The 22,375-nt window shown below is 46.4% G+C and overlaps 1 protein-coding gene across 4 annotated transcripts in view; it reads left to right on the top strand.

Annotated features, from left to right (window-relative positions):
• The first annotated feature begins 982 nt into the window (after nucleotides 1-982).
• Nucleotides 983-22,375, top strand: part of TRIM28 (tripartite motif containing 28) — a 51,589-nt gene continuing 30,196 nt past the window's right edge. The window contains exon 1 of one of the 4 annotated variants that reach the window (XM_037888688.2): nucleotides 983-1,630. In XM_037888688.2, the coding sequence (XP_037744616.1) occupies nucleotides 1,408-1,630 (223 nt within the window). In that variant the 5' untranslated portion in view covers nucleotides 983-1,407. The remainder of the gene's footprint in view (nucleotides 1,631-22,375) is intronic. The other 3 variants (XM_043534437.1, XM_037888689.2, XM_043534438.1) reach the window with 3 other exon arrangements.

Raw genomic sequence — 22,375 nt, 5'->3', positions numbered from 1 at the left:
AGTGACTCCACTAAGCTCAATGGGGCTGAATCCTGCTCTGGGTCAAACCAGAGTGAACCCAGAACATCTCCACTGAGCTCAGTAGGGTGGGACTCTGTGTTGGGTCAGATTGGAGTGATTCTGGAGCAACTCCACTAAGCTCAGCGGGGTGGGACCCTGTGTTGGGTCAGTCCAGAGTGAAGCCAGAGCGATTCCAATGAGCTCCGTGGGGCTGAACCTGCTCTAGGTCAGTCTAGAGTGAATCTGGAGTGACTTCACTGAGCTCAGCAGATTCATTAGAATGCCTTGGAGTCACTCCGGATTGACTCATCATTTGCCTCCACCTCCCGGTGAGGGACGTGGGTTTAGCTTTCTGTTACAGACAGCTAGCAAGGAAGACCTCAAGTATTTTGGGAGGGGGGGGATGCAGCCCCTCCCCCCTCCAGGAGGAGAAAGGAGCAGGGCCGCGGGAATTTAGGAGAAGGTAATTGGCTTCATCTCCTGCCAGTCATTGAGTATATGCTGAGGTAATTCATGAGATGATTGGTTCTCTCTCCTGTCCGTCCCAGCATTCTTCACGCCTCCTCTCGGAGCTTGGAAACCTACAGGGCCTGCCCTATGTTAATCAAATAAGTTCCCGCCCTTGGGGATAGCTTCGGTGGATGATTGGCCTCCAGACCCGTCAATCACAGATGTTTCCGTTGCCATGCGGAGGGGCGGAACCTTTTTAACGGATCATTCTCAAGCGCCTTTCATACTCTTACACAAACGGGCATGCCCCGCCGAAAGCGGATTCGCTCTCATCTCCTTGTCAGTCTCTGCCTATCCCGCCGGCATAGGGCAAACGAGGGAGCGGATTGGCCTGCCTTCCTGTCATTCTCCACGCCTCCCCTTCCCGCTCCACCTGCGCTCCGAGTCCCGCGATTGGCGCAACCCCCAGTCGATCGTCCTTTCTCCCGCCCTACACAGAAACATAAGGTGACGTCCTCCCCCCCCTCCCCCCAAGGCAGGTGGATTGGCCGGTTTGTCTGATCCTCCCCGTCCCAGGCCCGCCCACGGGGATTATCTGAGCGCTGATTGGCTCGGCTGCTGCAGCCGTTTCCCCGCCCCCCCGGAGGAGAATCGACGGCGAAGGACGCGCATCTGGGGGGGCCTTGTCCCTCTCTAACTCTGTCTCGCAGCGTGCTTGTGCGCGCGCAGCTCCCCTTGTCTCTCAGGCATTGTGCAGCGGGGCCTGAACGCTCCATTGCCGTTAGCAGCAGCAGTAGCAGCGGCGGCGGCGGCGGCGCGCGCGCGGCCCTCCCGGTGAACGTTCCGTCCCCGGCGGCGCGCGCGGCCCTCCCGGGGAACGTTACACCAGCGGCGCGCGGGCCCCGCGTGCAGCTGGAGCCGGGAGAAGCGAGGAGCGCGAAGGGGGGAGCGGCCGCCATGTCGGGCTCGGCGGCCTCGGCCGAGGCGGGCGGCCCCGGCGGGGAGAAGCGGCCCGAGGCGCTGGAGCTGCTGGAGAAGTGCGGCGTGTGCCGCGAGCGGCTGCGGGCCGAGCGGGAGCCCCGCCTGCTGCCCTGCCTCCACTCCGTCTGCCGGGAGTGCCTGCGGGCCGAGCCGGCCGCCGCCGCCGACGGGGAGGCCGCCAACAACAAAGAGGGACAAGGTAAGCGGGGGCGTGCATGGGATGCCTTGGTCGAGGGGGGCTGCCGGGCCGGCGGCATTGGGTATGGGGGGTGCCGGGCAATGGCGGGGGCTGCCGGGCCGGCGGGACTCGGTATGGGGGGCTGGGTATGGGGGGGCTGTGCAGTGGGGTGAGGGGTGGAGAGGAGGACGTGCCAGGCTCAGGTAGGAGGGGCGCTCGGGCCCGCGGGTGTAGGCGAAGTGGGGCGGGGTGCTGTGGAGAGCAGAACCAGTTTTGTACACGAGGTGGCCAGGTTGGATGTGCAGTGGGGAGGGAGGGGGCTGTGCAGTGGGGGCAAGGCCTAGGCTGTGTGGAGCCCATGCGAGAGTGTGGGAGTCCAGGCTGGGGGGGGATGGTGTGAGGGCAGGAGACCTGTGTAGGAGGTGGAAGTGTGGCACTTCCCTCCAGCCTAGGGAGGCCCCTGGAGTGAGCTGGGTGGGGGAGGGGAGGCCTGCCAGAGGGGCCCTGCCTGTGGCAGCCTCACCCAGCTGCTCTTTCATTTCCCTCTCCAGGACAGCATCTTCCCTCAAACCATTGCTTGAACAGGCCCCCAGCAAGTGCCCTTATTCTCTCCCCAGCCTCACCCCCAAACTGCCCTCCCCACACTGACTACAGCCAGCCCCCCCCCCCCCCCGTAGTGCCTTATAACAGTGCCCCCAGCCTGCCCTCTCAGAGGAGTGCCCCCGAACCTGTTCCCTCAGTGACCCCACACTGACTCTCAGTGCCCTTGAACTGTGGCCCTGCCTCCCAGTCACCCCCTCAGTGCCCCCAGACTGGCCCTCAGCTCCACCACCCTTTTGCCTATGCATGGTTGCTTCTGGACCTCCCTAGCCCTGATCCCCCTATGCCCCACTTGTGTCCCCGTTATCCCAGTGCTTACAGGATTCGGACTAGAGACAGAGTGGGGCAAGGATGTGGGGGGATGGTCAGTGGCTGGGCCATGGCATTTTGGCACAGGGGCCCTGATAAGTGCTGGGTGAAAAAAGTAGAGCACCAGGGGGGTTCACACGAGTCTGCTTTTGGGGATGGAGCCAGGGCTTGCCCTGCCCCTTGTGCTCTGAGAACTTCTCCCAGTAGCACACAGGGACTGAGGTAGATTTCCATGAAGGAGGGAGGAGTTTTCCAAAATGCCAGAAAGATTTAGAAGCTCAAATCCCATAGGTTTTCAGGCCTAGCCTACACTGGGAAGGGTTGGCTGGTATAGCTATACAGTGGAACCTTGGTTACGAACACCTGGGGAATGGAGATTATTCCTAACTCTGAACAAAACAGTTATAGTTCTTTCAAAAGTTTACAACTGAACATTGACTTAATACAGCTTTGAAACTTTCCTATGCAGAAGAAAAATGCTGATTTTAACCATCTTAATTTAAATTAAACAAGCACAGAAACAGTTTCCTTACCTTGTCCAATCTTTTTTAAAACTTTCCCTTTATTTTTTTGGTAGTTTACATTTAACACTGTGTATTTGCTTTTTTTTGTCTCTGCTGCCTGATTGCATACTTCTGGTTCCAAATGAGGTGTGTGATTGACTGGTGTTTGTAACGCTGAGGTTCTATGATACTGGCAAACCCCACTAATGTGGGTGCAGTTGATACCCATTATAATTATATAACTGCACCAGGAGTTTTGCCAGTACAGAAATCATACTCCCCTAACCATCATTACTATACTGGAAAGGGTTTCTACTGTGGACCTGGCCTCAGTGGGATTGGAGATTGCACCCAAAATGTGCTAGCCACTCTGCTGTAGATAGTGGAAAGGAAAAGTTCAACACCTTTTCTTTGTATCTGTTTTCCAAGGGGACTACCTGTAAAAATGAGAAGAGGTGATTTGGGTCTGATATATGCACATGTTTTGTATCAGGGTAACTTGGGGGGGGGGGTGGTTTTTCTGAAATAAATAACTGGTACGATTCCCTAGTCTGGATCCAGTTACACCAGTATAATGGTGCCTTATCCTGCCACAGTGTATTCACTGTCATGGATGGGAATAAGCTGTGCTTGTATAAAGCATCTTCACACTGGGTATAACTGCATCCACACTATGGGGGATTGTAGTGGTATCATGTCATGGTTACAGCATCTCTGGCTCCTTTTTAGCATCTGAGTGCACCTGTTGTATTTATTTGGACAGAATAAATGGACTCTAGGTGTTAAAGATCATTTAAAGGTGTTAAAATGATCATATCACTGTCCAACAGTAAATGTGGTTTGCATGCTTATATACAGAGAGACCCTGGGACTGCTTATTTCTATGGCAAACACTCCATTAAATTATTTTGAAGCAGGAGGAGGAAAAACTGCTAAAGCATTTGAAATGTAAAGTACTAAGTCTGTACTAACAAAATTCCTTGTTCCGTTTAGTTGTAGAGTTTTTATAACAAAAAACATCTTTTAGATGGTAACTGTCCTTGGGGGGCAGTTATTTGCTAGGTTGGAGCTGTTGGTAAAGTCTGATCCTGCTTCCTTTAAGACAAGATAAATGCATGGGAGAGAAGAACAGCAAAGATAGAAAATTCAGCTTCTCTTTGGACTGACTTTTATTTGCAACCTCACTGCTGGAGAAACACAGGCTCACTCTGCTGTCTGATCAGCCACTTTGAGAACTGGCAAACTTGTATGAGAATCAGACTAGTTAGGACATGGCATTGCTTTTGGCTGCCTCTCTGGTCACAGGCATACAGCAGTGTTGCAAATATGTAGCCTTGGCTAAGCCAGACTTACTAAAACAGAAGGCAAAAAGAAAGAGAAGGAAATAAGGTGGGGAACGAAAAGAACAAGAGTGGGAACGGAGGGAGAGCAATAACCAGGCTTACAAATCAAATGATGCTTGGGTTGAAATAGTTGGAGGTGGGGATGTCATTTTGGTCACATTCTCTGGCCTGGTCTTGTGAGGACATTGAAGGCCCAATGGTATCAGAGTGGATTCTTGGGCCTAGGAGACACTGTGGGAGTAGCAGCTGTGATGGTAAAGTTTGCCCCTTCCATTCTGTCTCTCAGCTAGCTAGCTGACTTTTCCCTCCAAATCCTTTTTTTAAGGACCCCAAAATGGAGCGACGGATGTAATATCCTTATCTTCTCTTTTGTCACTAGTTAGGCCTGATTTCCAACATGCCGGTTTTGGTCTGATTTCCAGTCCCATACTGGTTTATCAGAGGTGATCTTTAACACAGTCTTTGAATTACAGCAGTAGACAGAACGTCTCCCTTTAGTGCCTTTTCCCATCAACATTTGTTGAAACATTTTATAAACTTACAATTAGCTATTTCTACTTTCCACTTCAGGCTCACACTTAGGGGTAGGTCTGTGAGACCCCGATTATTACAACACCTCCTTTAGGTTACTTATCTTGGAATGGAATTTTTGCAATGCTCCCCTCCTGGATCGGGTCCTGGGCTACAGTAACCTTGTGTGTGTCTACCATTCTTACCCTTATTAGGGTTCAGTTAATTTTATTGATAAGTTAGGTAGTCCAAGCTCAATTAGTTTATTAATCGGAGATCAGCACAATACAGAAAGGCCAGTACATTACCAACCAGCCTGGAAGACGGTCATATAAGCATTCATGCAGTGTTGTAGTCATGTTGGTCCCTGGATATTGGAGACACAAAGTGAGGTATTAGCTTTTCTCTGTCACCAACAGAAGCTGGTCCAATAAAAAATTTCGAGCTTAGACTCTTGTCAGCTCAAAAGTTTGTCTTGCAACAAAAGTTGGTCCAATAAAATATATTACCTCACCTACCTTGTTTCTCATCTAAGTGTTCAGTCTGTCCCAAAATGTGAGCACAAATCTGTGTGTGTGTGTCATATCGGTAGAACATTCCTTCCAGAGTACTCAAGGTTCCAGTTCTTACCAGTTTAACATAATATACCAGGAGTCAGCAAAGCTTAGGTGGGCTTTTTTAAAGCCAGTTTTGTAGGTTGGCTGGCAGCAAAATCATCAAAGCTAATTGTTCTGGCATTGTCCCTTAACAACTCTTAAGCCACCTCTCAGCAAATGCTTATCTTGAGCATTTCTTTTCTTTCCTGCTTCCAGATACTCTTGTTGAGTTAAACTAATGTAGTCATTCAGAAAGCGTCCTAGTAACCAGTCTAGCATACACTGTATATAAATAATTACAGAGCAGCTCCATGTCCATCAAATAGCTAAAGCAGCACCACTCTTGTGTGTAGATGAAGCCTTGATCTTAGATACCCCTAGGCATCCATTTTTGACCATAGATTAGCCTCCAAAGTCTGTATTTGGGTGCCTAAGGCCTAGGCTTTCCCAAGCAAAATAGTAGTTTAAATGTTTTAAAATCTTGAGTGCCTAACTTGATGACACATTTCTGAAGATGCCTGGTTTCCAGAGGGTGGGTGAGGGCTTTCTGAAAAATAGGCCTTCTTTAAAGTGTCCAAAGGAGCTCCTGGGCATCATGCTTTTGAAAATGCAAGCTTTAAGTGGCCTTTCTAAAGTACAAATCAGATTCTTTTACTGAACCGTTTTGGGGTCATTTACCCATTTCCTCCCTCCATTTAACACAAGTGAGCAGTGCATATGCCTGAGTATTGGCATGTGCATATGCGGATGCTGAGTGGAGTACTCAGTAATCGTTTTTATTCTCTTCTGTAGCTGCTTCTAGCTGGTTTTCTTTGCAAGTTTCAAGTCCTAGGTATACAGTAAGTGGGTGTTTATTGTAACAGGGTCTGGATGGAGTCCTTTGAAGGTGAATTGGTTTGTGGATATTTTGTTAGGTCAAAACCAACAATATTAGGGCTTCTTTCTCTGTACTGTATAAAGGATGATGTTATCTTAACTCTTCCTTATATCTGATGGCATGTATCCTTCTTGATCACTGCTTGGGTGGTGAGTAGGGATATAAAATATTAACCGGTTAACCAATAAGTATTAGTCTTACCGTTAATGTATTACAGTTAATGTTGAAAACAGATTGGCAGCAGCCCTGAACAGGACCTGTGTCGCGTTAACAATTAAACGGTTAACAGATATAATCAGGGCTTTGGAGTGGAGCCTGGCGCTGGAGCGCGGAGCAGCTCCGGAGCAGTGGAGCTGCAGGTTTTTGCCTGGAGCTGGAGCGGCGCCGGAGCAGAGCTCCAAAGCCCAGGATATAATTTTAATAGTTTAAACGGGTTCCTTTTTAAACTATATTTACAGCCCAATGGTGAGTGGTTATTGTCAAAGGACATATACTGAATAGCAAGTGGAGTTTCCAACTATGCATTAATTCAACAAAAGACCCTCTTAGGTATTTGTGCAAAGACAAGGTGTTAGTTTAGTTGAGAGGTGGCGGTTAGTGGTTCTGAGAAATAACACCAGTCACAGGACCCACACCAGCTGACTGATTCATGCCTAAACGTCCCATTCATGTCTGGTACAGGTTTTTTTTGTGTAGGGGAAGCTTCACTGGTGCAACTTTCACCCTACCTGTAGTATTCACGTGCTGCTGTGCAGACCAGGTAAGCTACTGGTAGCATCCCATTGGCAGGGTTTGAAGCATTATTTATGTACTGGTCTGCCAAGATTCTCCCCTCAAAATGTGGTGAACAAGAGGCAAATGCAAATTGGTGACATGTTTTACTGGAGCTTCCTGTGCAAGTTACAAGGCTTCATAATGGTATCTCCGGCACAAATGTAAACGCTGTGGCTGTAAAGGAAGTGGCTGTAAAGGAAGGATTGCTTGGGGGGGAAGAAGCAGCTGTGTAATGTAATGGTGAGCTATCTGAGTCCTCCATTCTCTACTGAAGGCAGTTGGGGGATAGTGTCAACAGATCTGATTTTATGGGATGGTCCTGATATTTGGGGCTTTGTCTTATATAGGTGTCAATTCTCAATCTCTCTCCCCCCCCCCCCCCCCCCCCCCGTGATTTTTCACCCTTGTTGTCTGGTCACCCTAGGTGGGGATGATGATGGGCCATTCTTCATTACTGCACAGAGGTCATGCTTTACATGGAAAAAAGTCTCAAGGTTAATACTGGGAGGGTGTCAGTCTGAGCAGGACATGTTCAGAGATGTCCTGTAATAGTCAGGGGTTGGTCCATATTTCTTCCTTCTTCCATCCAGTGGTCAGATGGAATAGCGGTCTCCTTCCTAAGAAGAGGCCAGTAGGGTGTAATCATATCAAGTCTAATCCAAGATTTAAGACCGTTATGGTGGAAAATCCAAACCTTGGGCTAACAGGAAAGAATAGTGATCATGTTTAGGAAGTGGGTAAGTGACTGAAGGGCAGGCTTACATTTTTGCTTTGTTTCGAAGATCACAGCTATGAGAGTAGCAAAAGAAGCTTGGAGAAAGGAGATAAGGTAACAGGATATTGCTTTGATTCACAGGGGAATTGTGCAGACTCAGGGAGTCTTTCTCTACTCCTGGCAGCTCTCTGAGGTGGTACTGCTACTAAAATACTGTCTGTTTCTGATTACATTCCTGCAGTTGTCCAGCATGTGGAGTTTTTTGAAACTTTTAAACGTGGTTAAAGCTATCTGAGATGAGAATTTTTTGAGTGACTTCAAACTTGCCAAAAGGAAATGTTTTTTGGTGGGGTGAAGATCATGTTGAAATCTTGAGGGAGATAAGGCAGAAAGAATGGCTTGAGAAGTTAGAGAAATGTGGCTTTAGTGCATGGAGTGGCTTTTGCAACATAAACTGAAGAACATGGGGGCTGTGAGTGAACGTTGAAGGGGAGGAGGGATGGGGGCATATGGGCACATGGAGTTAAGGACAGTGGCACCATTTTTTAAAGCTGATATATGCCAGGAAAACTGGGATGGCTGTGCTCTGTGTTGCTTATTAAAATATCCTTGAATGCATTTAAAAAAAAACACCCTACAAATTCGGGTATCTTGTCTACTTTTGTGTCTCACTATTTAGATCCAGTAAAGCCCTGATCTCTTTCTAGTTGTTCAAGGCCAGCACCAGTATAACTAAAGCAGTTCTCAGACTTTTGTATTGGTGACCCCTTTCACACAGCAAGCCTCTGAGTGTGACCCCCCATATAAATTAAAAACATTTTTATATTTAACACTGTTATAAATGCTGGAGGCAAAGCAGGGTTTGAAGGTGGAGGCTGAGAGCTCGTGAGCCCCATATAATAATCTCGTGAGCCCATAAGGGGTCAGAACCCGCAGTTTGAGAACCTGTGAACTAAAGGCATGTTTAAATCAATTTAGTTAAACCTGTGTAACTATGTGGATGCTTAAATCTATTCAAACATGGTTTAGCTTGTTTTGGTAAACTACAGCCATACAGTTGTCCTCACAGCAGATGGCACTGTTTTAACTGAGTCAGGATTTAAACCTGTTTAACCTAAACCAATAGGACTTCTGTGTGAATAAAGCCCTTAAACTTCCCAACTTTTCGTTTTCTGCCTTTTTAATGTAAACAATGAGCAAATGGTTCATGGAATCTCTCCGCTCAGGAGGCGCCATATCAGGCCTTATTCCTGGTGCCCAACACTTTTTTCAAAATGTGAATTTTTAATGTTTTAAAACTATATTCTTGTGGCTAGATAGAAGTGGCCTGGTTTGTCCGCCCCCTTTCCCTGAGGTGCTGAGCATCTTCAGCTTTCTGCTTCAGGGGGAGGTGTGGTCTCTTGCATTTCAGATTTCTTTTGTGTTTTAGAGTAGCAGCCGTGTTAGTCTGTATTTGCAAAAAGAAAAGGAGTACTTGTGGCACCTTAGAGACTAATAAACTTGTTAGTCATAAGGTGCCACAAGTACTCCTTTTCTTTTTGTGTTTTAGGAGCCTAACTTGAGGAATCCGTGACTGGGGAAGCTTGGCTATTTCTAACAAAGAACAAGTAGGCTAAACACTCAAAATAAAACACCACATCTTGAGGCCTTTGTGCATCATAAAACCATTTGTCACCTTTTAAAGTATTGGGGTGGGGTGGGGGGCTTGTGGAGGAGGGGGAGTTGAGAGGGTCTGGCAGAGCAAAAGGAGTAGTAGTAAACTGTTGCTGGGTTACAACTACTTTTATTTACAGTACCCTGCTGTCTTTGTTCCCTGTAAGGGGATGTGTAGTGCTCAACTAGACAAGAAAAACGGAATTTGACCAAGTCCCAGTGACTTGATTGTGCTCACATTCAGCAGTTCCTGGCAGTGCTGCATGTGCTTCTTGGGTACAGCTAGATAAGAGAGAAACAAGCATATTTTGGTTATACAGAGGAGATTAATAGACTGCCTCTCCTGGGCTGTGATGCAATTCCTCCAAGGTCCCCAAACCAACCCTTCTGATATCCTGTGGGCTCTATGGAGGAGAGGCCGGCTTCATTCCTCACTTGGGAGCCGATGTCTCCTGCTAATCGCTCCTCTGTTTTTGGAGATGTAGAGGGGAGGAGATAGTGGCTGATTGATGTACCTGGCAGAGTGGAATGGGCTAAGATAAGAAGAGTTAACAATCCTCTTTTGAAGTGTTTAGCAACCGTGTCCACCCTCCTTCAAAAGGGGTGCTTTAGATTGAAACTGTCGGCTTCCCACTCCGAGCTGGAAAATAGCTAGAGCAGTGGTTCCCAAATTTTTTGGCATCATGCCCCCTTTTTAATTTTCAAGAAACCCTCACGCCCCCACCTCTCCATTATCCAACTCCCCCCCCCGCTCCTTGTCCCCTGACCACCCCCTTCTGGGACCCCCCGCCCCCCCCAGGATCCCACCCCCATCCAGCCCCCCTGCTCCCTGTCTCCTGACCACCCCCAGACCTGCTGCCACTTATCCAACCTCCCTTGCTCAGAGCAGCAGGACTGGCTTATTGGAAAGCCTGGGAGGTGGGTGGGCGCAAGCTGTGCTGCCTGTGCAGGGGAGGGGCCAGGGACTAGCCTCCTGGGCCAGGAGCTCAAGGGCCAGGCAGCCTCTCTCCCCCCTTGGAATTTCTTCATGCCCCCCAGTTTGGGAACCAATGAGCTAGAGATTGTAAAGGTGTCAGAGTAACAGCCGTGTTAGTCTGTATTCGCAAAAAGAAAAGGAGTACTTGTGGCACCTTAGAGACTAACCAATTTATTTGAGCATGAGCTTTCGTGGATGAAGTGAGCTGTAGCTCACGAAAGCTCATGCTCAAATAAATTGGTTAGTCTCTAAGGTGCCACAAGTACTCCTTTTCTTTTTAGAGATTGTAAAGTTTGATTCCAGCAAGGGCTCTGGCTGGTGAGCAGCCCTTCAAACTCCACCAGTTTGTGTTTACAAGTCCATAAAGTGTGAATTCTTTTTTTGTTCAGTACAAGAACCTCCCATGAATCTGAGAGCTGCTCCTTATGCTGTTCGGGCCTTTTGATCTTGAGAGTAGGTAATTTGTAGACAAAGGTTTCCACAGAGTAAAAAGATCAGGCCTGTAGGTGGGCATCGGCTTAGAGTGTCTTCGTAAAAGCACTTCAGCGACTGTGTCCATGCAGTGTTTTAAGTGTGGACATGCCCTTAAACTGAATTCAGTAAGGCATGTCCAGGAAATTACCATACCTGTTTCTCAACCGTCCTAATGTGAATGCAGTTATATCCGCATAAAGGCATAGTATTCTGGTATAGCTACACCTTTAAGGAAAGAGATTAAGCTCTACGGGGAATAAGGCACCCATATACAGGTACACCTGCATCCACACTAAGGGCTATAAAGATTTAACTGGCAGGAAAATCACCCCAAACAGTTAAACTGGGGTGAAAATTGTGTAGACAAGGCCTTCGTTAAAACAATGCAAATCTCTGATTTGACTTAAATCTGGCTTTCCGTTGATTTAGCCATGAGTTGAGAGAAATCAATGCAAGCCAAGCTTAAATTGATTTAGGAGGTGTTTTGGTCCCATTTTCATTGGGTTAATTAGATGGGTTTAACTTTGAATACAAAATAGATAAGGCCTCTGAGCTCCCTTGGTGATTTCAGTCACCAAAAAAAGAAAATCAAACTTGCCTGTTAAAAATGTTTCTTGTTCCCTTTGTTGCTGTTTGACAGTCCCTCAAATGGGAAGCTCTGAAAGTTTCTACACAGTGGGAAGAATAGGAAAGTATTGCATTTTTCCAACTTTCCAGTCCTGGTAAATAGAAATGTTTCTTGTAACAAGTAGTGAAAAATGGTCAGTCTGATCAAGTTGCAGAGGAAATCCCCTGATTTGTATTTTGTGGCAGGTAGGGGAGGAGGGAAGGACAAAGGTCCCCTGCATGAAGTGGAACATGGAAGGGCTATACTTGGTGGAAAGTCATTTAGTTCTGTTTTGTGACATGTGAACCTCTTTCCCTCAAGTCTGTAGCAGTTGTGGAATAAGTTTTAAAGATCTTGTATGTTGGCATGTAATTGCTTGTCTGGCTGCAAGCATCAATGTGTATTCTGGTCACTAATAGATCCAAATTAGGATTGTGACTTGCTTTGTAACTGTGTAAATTAGCTGTTCTGGTGACTACCCTAGAGCAGCATTTCTCAACGGTGGCCTGTAAGGGGGCACTGGCTGTGTTGTGTCCCATGGGTCTAGGGGAAGAAAATGCAGTTGTACTGAGCTGGGAAAGGAGCAATATGTCTCTGCAAGCTCTGCCTGCCTGCAGAGCTCTGGGGGATAATATCTGTGCTGTAGAGCTTGTTTTGGTGTCCTCATGCACTGCTGCTGCAGAGCCTGAACTGTGATATGAGACACAAGATGGGTGTGCTAAGGGAAGCTATCCTGTCTATGGGCAGTACCAAACTCAGACCATCATCTCCCATCATACTGAAATTACCTGTGATGTCCTACCATGATGACACACCTTCGTGCACTTGAAATATTATGGGCTTAGGGTGAATTGCCATGAGAAAACCAGGGTGTCTTTTTTCAGTTGCTGGTGGGGAAAATTCTAAACACTGATCTAGATGTATAGAGCCCTGCGCTGATACAAAAATGTGTATCCACATCCAATCCACATTTGCGCCTTTCCTTTTAATGAGGAATGTGCACTTTGGTGAGTTTGGGAAGAAAATCTAGGCATTGGTCTAGTTTGAAAACTCGCTATGATCATAGGAAGTGCCGGATTGGATCAGATCCATGGTCCGTTTTGTCAAGTTCCTGTTTCTGACAGTGGCTGGCAGAAGATGTTTCAGAGGAAGGTGTGAAACCTTCTAAACCTTGATAGTTAAATGAGTTTAAACCTTGAAGCATGAGGCTTAATATCTCTTCACAAATGTTAATCTAACTGGGTATTCTGAATCATACAGGGTATGTCTACACTACCCACTGGATCGGTGGGCAGTGCTCAATCCAGCAGGGCTCGATTTATCACGTCTAAACACGATAAATCGACCCCTGAGCGCTCTCCTGTTGACTCCTCTACTCCACTGCTGTGAGAGACGCAGGCAGAGTTGACGGGGGAGCGGCAGCAGTCGACTCCCCACGGTGAGGATACCATGGTTAGTCGATCTAAGTACATCGACTTCAGCAATGTTATTCACATAGCTGAAGTTGCGTAACTTAGATCGATTTCTCCTCCCAGTGTAGACCAGGGCATAGATGTCCACTCCCTTCTGAACCTTGCCTTAACTTTTTGGCCTCAACAAGAGCTCTAGGATTCTGCATTGCACCTAACAATGGCTTTCCTGTAGCTGCTGCTGTAATGTATATGTGGAAGGTTCCTGACTGGAAGTAGCTAAAAATTACAGCTTATATAGGCCAAGTGCGTTTGGCATTGGAGAGAGGTCATTGGCCTCACGCGTGCGGTCACCCAGAGACGCTATAATGGAGGTCTTCCTTTGTCATTGAACAGACTTCCAGATACATGGACTGCAATTCTATACTAAAAAAAATCATAGTAAATATCTGCTTATTCCAGTAGTGCAGTCTCAGCTCTGCCCCTACATCATCTTCCACTGAAATAGATACATGTGATATCTCAGCAGTGTGCAATTGGATTCCTCCCTTAAATACTTAGGCAAAAATGTTAAACTTGCAAACTTACTTTTGCATTAAGGGCAGAAGGCCTGAAAATCTCAACTTTCATCTTTAGACAGACAAGGTGAGTGAGGTAATATCTCTCTATTGGATCAACTTCTGGTGAAAGACGTTTTCGAGCTTACACAGAATTCAAGCCTGGGAAAGGTACTCAAAAGGTATATCTACACTGCAGTTGGCATGTGCCAGCTGACTTGGGCAAAAGGGCTGTTTAAGGTGTAGATATTCAGGCTTGGCCTGGAGCTGGGCTCTAGGAACTGGCGAGGTAGGAGGGTCCCAGAGCTCTTGAGCCCAAACATCTACACTGCAATTAAAGTCCCAGAGCTCGGGTCAGCTGGCACAGGCCTGTTGTGGGTATCTAATTGCAGTGTAAACGTACTGTGGCAAGGCACCTGTTTTCTCTCACCAGACTTAGTGTTTCCCCCTCTGGTGAGGGCGGGCCTGCGGTAATCAGCCCCACTCAGGCAGGGTTTGCCTTCCCCCTTCTGTGCTCCCTTGGTCATATTTTCTGGGTAGGCCTGAGGGTTGGCCTAAGGAGTGATCCTCCACCAAACAAACCCATGGGGGGTACCTTTCGCTGCCCCCCCTCGCTGGGGCAAGGTGTCATCCAGTTGGTTGTCCTGGAGTGTCAGTCCTTCTCCTAGCAGGCACTCGGGTTTGGCTGTTGCTCCTATGAGAAGAAACAGTCTCTCAGCCTGGAACAGCCTATTTCCTTGCTGCCACTAGCCTGGCAGCAGCTCTCTCTCTCCTTTGCTCTCCCCAGGGGAGGGGTTTTTTAAGGCCTCAGGCAGCCCTTAATTGGATTCAGGTGTCCTTAATTGACCTGACATAACCTCTTCTCAGCTTGTAGGAAAAAGGGCCTTTAACCAGGGCTTTGGAGCTGTGCTCCGGCTCCACTCCAGCTCCAGGCAAAAACCCACAGCTCCACTGCTCTGGAGCTGCTCCAGGTCCGGACTCCGCTCCAAAGCCCTGCCTTTAACATTCTAGGGCTAATATATCGGCCTTCCAGGACCCTCTTGCAGCCATCTGGCCTGATTTTGTCACATCCTCCTTTCCTGCTCAACACCATGGGGTTGGGCTACTTGGGTTGAAAAATAGTGCACCCTTGACAGGCAATCAGTGTTGCCATGTCTGGTCCCTGACCTGTTGCATTCTGAAGTGGAAGGGTTCTAATGACAGGAACCATCTCATTACCCTTGCATTTTTCTTTGTTCCAGTGCATCTATTTCAGGGGGGCATGATCCTATTCCTATATCCTTTGTTCCAGTGCATCTATTTCAGGGGGGCATGATGAGGGTAAACCTCTGTCAGAGAAGGTTGTAATGGAGGGTTTCCATGACCTACTTTACCGCAAGGCATTCTTTCTCTACCACAGCATACTTTTGTTCTATGGGCAGGAGTTTCCTACTGAGGAATAGGATTGGGTGTCCTTCCTCTCCTACCATTTGAGAAAGCACAGCTCCCAACCCTACCTCGGCGGCATCGGTTTGCAGTATAAATTCTTAAAGTCTGGGGCTACTAGTACTGGGTTACTGCAGAGGGTGGTCCTCAGGTCTGTAAAAGCTGCTTCAGCTGCGCCGGTGCATTTCACTATGTCTGGGCCCTGAGCTTTTATCAGATCCATCAATAGGTATGCTCTGGTAGCAAAATAGGGAATGAATCATCTACAGTACCCAGTTATCCCCAGGAATGCTCTGAGCTGTTTCTTCTGGATCAGTTGGGCCAACTTTCTATCGCCTCTAACTTGTTCAGTTGGAGCTTCACTACACCCCTCCCCATGATGTACCTGATGTATTTGGCTTCTGCTAGCCCTATTGCACATTTGGAGGGATTCACAGTGAGACCTGCCTTCATCAGGGTATCCAGTACTGCTTCCACCTTTTCTAGGTGCGTCTCCCAGTCTGGGCTATGCATGATGACATCATCCAGGTAAGCAGCCACATACTTGCCATGTGGATGCAACAGGTTATCCATGAGCCGCTGGAAGGCTGCAGGAGCCCCATGTAGCCCAAAAGGGAGGAGGGCCGTGTACTGGTACAATCCTTCTGGTGTAGAAAATGCAGTCTTCTTTGGCTTCCTTGGCCAGAGGGATTTGCCAATAACCTTTGGTCAGGTCAAGGGTGGACAAAAATCGGCCTTTTCCAATTGGTCGATTAGCTTGTCTGCCCGAGGTATCGAACTGGGACACCTTGTTTAATTTTCTGAAGTCATTGCAGAACCTCATGCTGCCATCTCATTTAGGTACGAGGATGGTTGGACTTGGACCATTAACTATGGGATTCCTCAATGACTCCTAACTCCATAACATTCTCCTAACTTTAGTCCTGATCTCCTCTTCTTGCCGCTGGGATCCGGTAGGGCTTAACGTTCACCTTTACTCCAGGATCTGTGATGATATGATGATCAACTTCTGTGATCTTGCTTGGCTTCTCTGAGAACACATTGGGGTTCCATTCAATCATATTGATACCTTCTGCTCGTTGTTCAGGGGTCAATTCAGGGGATATTCTGACCTGTCCCTGATGATTATTTTCTTGGGGTGGCATCTCCAGTGTTATCAGATGAACCTCCCTGTCTTGCCAGGGCTTCAGTAGGTTCATGACTATCCTCTCCAATGGGACTTCAATAATTGGCAGAGGTACTAAAGGGACCCTTAAGCATGGTTGGGCCATGTAATTGGCACTCTGGCAGGAGGCACAATATCGTCAGACCTCCATATAAACTCCTGGCCAAACGAACATCTGTAGGATTTGATGGAGGATCTTATCTATCCCTAGGTGTACTCCATACAAATGACTGTGACCTAGGTCCAACACTGCCCTTTGGTGGTGCCTTCGAGGTACCAAGAGTTGCTCCACCTTTTGCTCTTGCATTTGAACTACTCTATATAATAGGTCCCTTTTTATCTATTATCATATAGCAGATCATTGGCCTGATCCTGCCCAAAATTCTCAAATGAGGCTTCAGTATGCCCAAACTCAAAGGGACCTACTTCTGCTTCCCTCTAAGGGTTGGTCTCTGTGGAACTGGGTCCAGCTTCTGGTTCATCAACCCTCTGCATCGTTCCCCTGCCAGCTGGACACACTTTCTTCCCTACAAGTGTAGCCTTTTGGTTCTGGACCAAAATCCTGGTTCCCATCATCTTGTCTGCCCTCCTTTCTCGCCTAGTCTTCCAGGGCTTCCCAGGTGTAGAGAACAAGTCCTGGGCTAATTCACAGAAGACCAGGAGAGGGCTAATTCCTGGGGTGATTGTATCAATCCCAGGGTTGTTACCCTCCTCTGGGGAGTAGGCCTTCAAACCCTGGGAAGTCTTGTTTTATAAGGACTGGATATGGGAGTTTCAGAACCATCTCTGCTGTCACCCTTGTGGTATTCCCCCGGACCTCAATTTGTACAGGGAAGGTCAGATAATAGACAGCCCCATGCACACAGGTGCGCTACAGCTGGTCCCACCCAACTAGTTTCCCTGAGACCAGCGTGATGGCACTTCTGGAGTCCAGTAATGCAATAATGGTCTGATGTCATTCATCCTAACTGGCCATGTGTATCTATGTGGAGCCATTGTGACTCCCACAAGGTTTATCAAGCCACAAAGACCTTCATGATCATCTTCGTTCCCGCCCCGGTTGCATTGCATGGGCTCATCAACATTAGGGCACTGAGCAACTATATGCCCTACTTCCCCACAAGCATAACATCTGTATCCTGCTCAAAGGAAAAACCCGCACAACACCTTCAGAAGACAAACTTGGGAGCTTAAATTCGTAACTTTGTTAGACCCTAAAAATCATGAACTTAAAGACTCTGGATTTATGGCTCAGTACAACAATCTATAACCCACTATTCCAGTGGCTCTCAGCCTTTCCAGACTACAGTACCCCTTTCAGGAGTCTGATTAGTCTTGCATACACCGAAGTTTCACTTCACTGAAAAACTACTAGCTTATTTTTATATTTTTCTTTCTGATATTGTCAGCACACTATTACTGAAAAATTGCTGACTTTCTCATTACCATATAATTATAAAACAAATGGATTGGAATATAAATATTATACTTGTCAGTGTATAGTATATAGAGAAGTATAAAGAAGACTTTGTACTGACTTCTCTAGCATTTTATGTAGCCTGTTGAAAAGTAGGCATCTATCTAGATGAGTTGATGTACCCCAAGGGGTACACACATCCCTGGTTGAGAATCACTAACTGTCGTACAACTGCAGAGGTGTAACAATTTGTTCTACGTTGTGTTTAGCTGTGGCGCTCCCAAGTACCATTCCTAGACCTGAAGAAGAGCTCTATGTAAGCTCTAAAACTTCTCTCACCAACAGAGGTTGGTCCAGTAAAAGATGTTACCTCACCCACCTTTTCTCTCTCATTTCATGGGACCAACACTGCAAACAACTGTTGTCGTGCTGTTGCAAATCTTCCCTTTTCACTTTGATGTCTGCTCGACTCTCTGCGAACAGCATATAAAACACTTCACTTATAGAGCCCTGCCCGGGAACTATTTTTAACCTGCTCCTATCCCACCCCACAATACCTGCTCCTACATTGTTTCTTCCATTTTTATCCTGCTCCCACCCACAAAAACTTTAGATACCGCAACAGATTCCCCCATGCTACTAAAAAACAAAAAGGTTGGTTAGTATATTTTATATATAAATGGAATTCAGGCACAATTTTTACCACTAAAAATAAAACACATCTTGCTTAAACCATGAAATAAATAATAAATAGCAGTTTCCCTGATAGGCTACTCTTGATAAATTTATGAGAGATTTTGTTTTCCCACAAGTACTGCAGTCTGGGTGTTTTTTTTTTTTTTTTGGTCCACCCAATCCATACCACAACGAAGTGAGTTTTACCTGCTCCTGTTCATATGGCAGCAGGACCTGTGGGATCCCACTCCCACTGTATTGCTCTAAGAATTGCAACTGATGGGTGACCCTTAAATTCAAAATGAAATTACTTTATATCCAAATTTTCACTGCTTAAATCACATGAACATAGGTTTGTCATTTTTGTTTATATGTAGCTATGAAATACCTGCATGCAGTTATGATCACCAGTAGTATTGAACAAAATTATTGGTTGCAATTGGATTTTAGAATGAAATCTGGACTGAACAGCTGTGTCCCCATAGTTCTCCAACCTGGGGTGCCTTTTACAGTGCTGTGAGAGTAACAGCTCCTGGTCTGCTCTCTCAGCCTCCAGCATGTAAAGGATTCCCAGCTGTACTTTGAGTGCTGTGGCCAGCCACTCTTGAATTACATTGCAGAGCAACACCAGCAAATTCCCAGTCCCAGACTTTCCCCCAGGAATGTGTATCTTGTACTACCCAGCCCTCTCCCGGACAACACAAGCTCATATGAAGTCTGTCGTTTTCTTAATAGAAAATGATATTCACAAATCTTGTTATCCCAAATGGAGTTTCCCAAACGCTTCAGTCCAAGCACACTGGTTTAGATTAAACAAGTTTAACTACAGAAAATAGATTTGGTGATTACAAGTAATGAGGTATAGAAGTCAGAATTAGCTGCATTTAACCTTTTTTCTTTGTAACCAACATCTAACTTACCAAGCTGTGATTTCAAAGCAAAAGTCTCTCACCACATGTGTTAGCAGTCTTACTGGATGAATTCCTTTCTGCCAGGATCCCTCCCTAGTCCAGTAATACTTTTTTATCCTTCAGGTGTTGTCAGTGCTGTAAGTAGAGATGACGGGAGAGATCTTTTGGGGTGTCTGTTCCCTTTTCTTAGTTTTTTCTTTGAAAATCATTTCCAGCTGAGGTTCCAGAGACTGCAAGTCTGGGGGGGTTGGGAATCTCCACTTTTTGTTTGCCAAAATGTAGGTGTCTAGCTCAGCCCTTTTTTTTCTACCAAAGAATAGCCGCTTAACCAGGTGATAATCCATTTGATTTTTTTTTTTTTTTTTTTTTACACCTACCTGAGGCCTCAGTTTGCCTTTTGTCTCTGAGGAACTGGTTTGTGCCTGGTTTTTAAATTTGGAACATCTCAGCAATGTCATACAGTAGAATTTTATTGTAACTTTAGTGTTACCACATGTTATCAGGACAATCAGCAAATTGAGTTTTCAAATTATACCTCAAGGCATCCTTTGTATAAAATTTCAGTCTTGTAACCCCGGTGAACATAGTGGTACAGACTGTCGCAGTGACTTAGGTGACTTAGGCACCAAATGAGTCACATGGAGCAGGGAACATCTAGATTTTAAATGTGGATGCAAAAAGGCAATGTCAAGGCCAGAAAGGAAGGACCACTGTCATTTAGGGCAAGTCTACACTTAAAAGGCTGTATCAGCTGTTGTAGCGCTTAAATGAATATGCTCCTGTGCCATTGGGGGAGAGCCCCTTAATCAATGTCCCCGAGAGGTGGTAGGTTTGTCAATGGGAGGAGTTCTCCTGTTGCCATACTACTGTCTACATGGGGTTAATACGTAAATCAGGTGTGGAGTTTTCACACCTCTGAGTAACATACTGACACAGGTCTGTAGTACAGAATTGGCCTTAGCCTGATCTCTTGCATAACAGGCTGGAGAACCTCTCAGTGGTTTTGAGCCCAGTAACTTGTGATTGACTAGATTGAATCTCTTAGAACTTGTGTATACTAGGAAAGGGGGGAGGGGTGTGTGTGTGTGTGTGTGTGTTAACTTGATTGAAAATCCCATTTAATATCAGTGTGGGCATCTATTTTGGATGGTTAAATTATAGCCTAGATCAGTTGATTCTCAGACCTCAGTGGTTCAGGAGCCAAATTAGCACTACACAAAAGAGCCACAGTTGTATGAATTAATGGTTTCATTTATTATAGTACTTTATATTTAAAAAGCATGATGGGAAATATTTATATATGATCACAGCAAAATGATCAGTATTGCTATTAACTTACATTTGTTAATTAAATCAGTGTTTTTAGATGTGCTGCAAATTGCTGCAGTAGACACATTAAAGAAACATTTGCAGCTTGTGAGCCTCAGTCTGAATATCACTGGCCTAGGTCCTTCCCTATGCTTTAACTCCACAAATGTAGCCTGGGCACAGTTTCTTTGCTTGGACTACTTAGGGCATGCCTATACTCAGGGAAAGTTAAGCGCTCTGCGGGATAGGGGTAAAGAACTGCCAAGTCATGTGACTCCCTGAGGTCAGCTGATGAGCAGGTCAGCAGCCAGGTGATGGCTGCTGGGTGATAAGGTGAGTTGACTAAGCTGTGAGTGAGAGGCACCAACACCTGCAGTTGTGGATTAATCTGTATAAATGAGTTTGCAGATGAGGTGCAGCCCTCCAGCTCTAGACAGCCAAACTGAACACTGCATGTATGGCTCTTTCTAGGGTTTGGTGTGGGTTGCCCCAGGTTTCCTACTGCAACTTAAATATAAGGGCTTGTTGCACTGGGTTTATTTTTGCACCATTGTAACTGCACTAGTGGAAACCCTTCATTTAAACATGGTGCCTCAGTGTAAAAGGCTTGCACCTGTGCAGCTTACTGTGGCTTGAGTCACTCGTTGCACTGGTGCTGCACATGTGCATGAGAGGGGGTTTGTTCTAGTGCAGTTACATCAATGCCCTGAGCTGTACTCTGCTGTTACTTGGATTCATTTCCTTGTGGGAAAGTCTGGAAGCTAAATGCTACATAGGTTTTCAGCCTGGCTTAGTGTCAGTTTTTTCAGGTTGGAGTGGGTAATAGGTACTCATCTAGCTACCTACAAGGATGGAAATAGATTTGTGGTGTTGAAACTGGAAGAAAGTCTTGGGACATACTGAGTTCTTGCTGAGAGGCTGGAGGCTGTTTTAAGGTGCTTTGTGCACTAAAGATCTGTTAAATGCAATGACTCTCTAGCACTCAGACACAGCTTTTTGGGCTGGCTTTTGTGACTGCTTCCTTGTGTTGGGTTTTGGAATGAATTGGTATTGTTGGGGTAAGTAGAAGGCCGGCCTAAGGCCTTATCTTCATTTACTGTTCTGGTTAACTAAAGCGTTGATTCTAAACCAATTTAGTTAAACTGGTTTAAAGCACTATAGGTACTCTTAATCTGATTTAAACCTATTTATATTGATTTAGCTTCAGGATCTACTTAAACTAACTCAATACAGGCCTGATTGAAATAGGATTAAGTGTCTACACCATGGTCTGTGGTGTGAGTAAATCTGTTTAAAACCACCAGTGTCATCAAACTGATGCAGCACTGATTATAGACAAGGCTTAAGGCCTGAGGAGGGGGAGTGCATTTCAACCCAGCTCTTTCCCATTTGCTGCTGGGCCTCAACACCTCCTCTTCCCCTGCAGTGAGGGGGACTTCCAGATACAAGCAGAGTCCTGGCATCTGGCTTAGCCATGCCATGGAACAGTCTTGCTAATGGGCTAGAGCAGCATCCTCTTCTGAGAGGGATTTAGGAGGGACAGGTCTTTTGGAGGAGAGAAGTCCAGTCACGTGGACACCTGTAGCTGAGTGTATCCTCTAACTTGTATAATCTTTTGGCAGCTGTCCCCAGGAGTGCTGATGTTAGCTCCTAGGCTGCATAGTGTAGTTTGGGGGAAGTTTAATGCAGGAATTGTCAGTAACAACAAGCAGGAAGGGAAGAATTGCTCTAGATAAACCACGTCTCAGGAAACACTTGATGTCAAGCCTGGGAAATCCAAAAGACTGCAGCAGTTTGGAAAAAGCAACACACTGGAGAGGGAGGGAAGTTTGAGGAGACTAGACTGGCAAGCAGGATCTCCTGGGAGTGACTGAAGAGGTTAGGCCTGCTTAGCTCAGGATGGCAGGATTAGTAGGATTTGGGGTAAGGCTGCTGGGTTTTTTTAATAGTCTTGCTCTGAAG

Source organism: Chelonia mydas, chromosome 23, assembly GCF_015237465.2.
Source record: "Chelonia mydas isolate rCheMyd1 chromosome 23, rCheMyd1.pri.v2, whole genome shotgun sequence".
Taxonomy (NCBI): domain Eukaryota; kingdom Metazoa; phylum Chordata; order Testudines; family Cheloniidae; genus Chelonia; species Chelonia mydas.
This window is presented reverse-complemented; position numbering and strand designations above follow the sequence as displayed.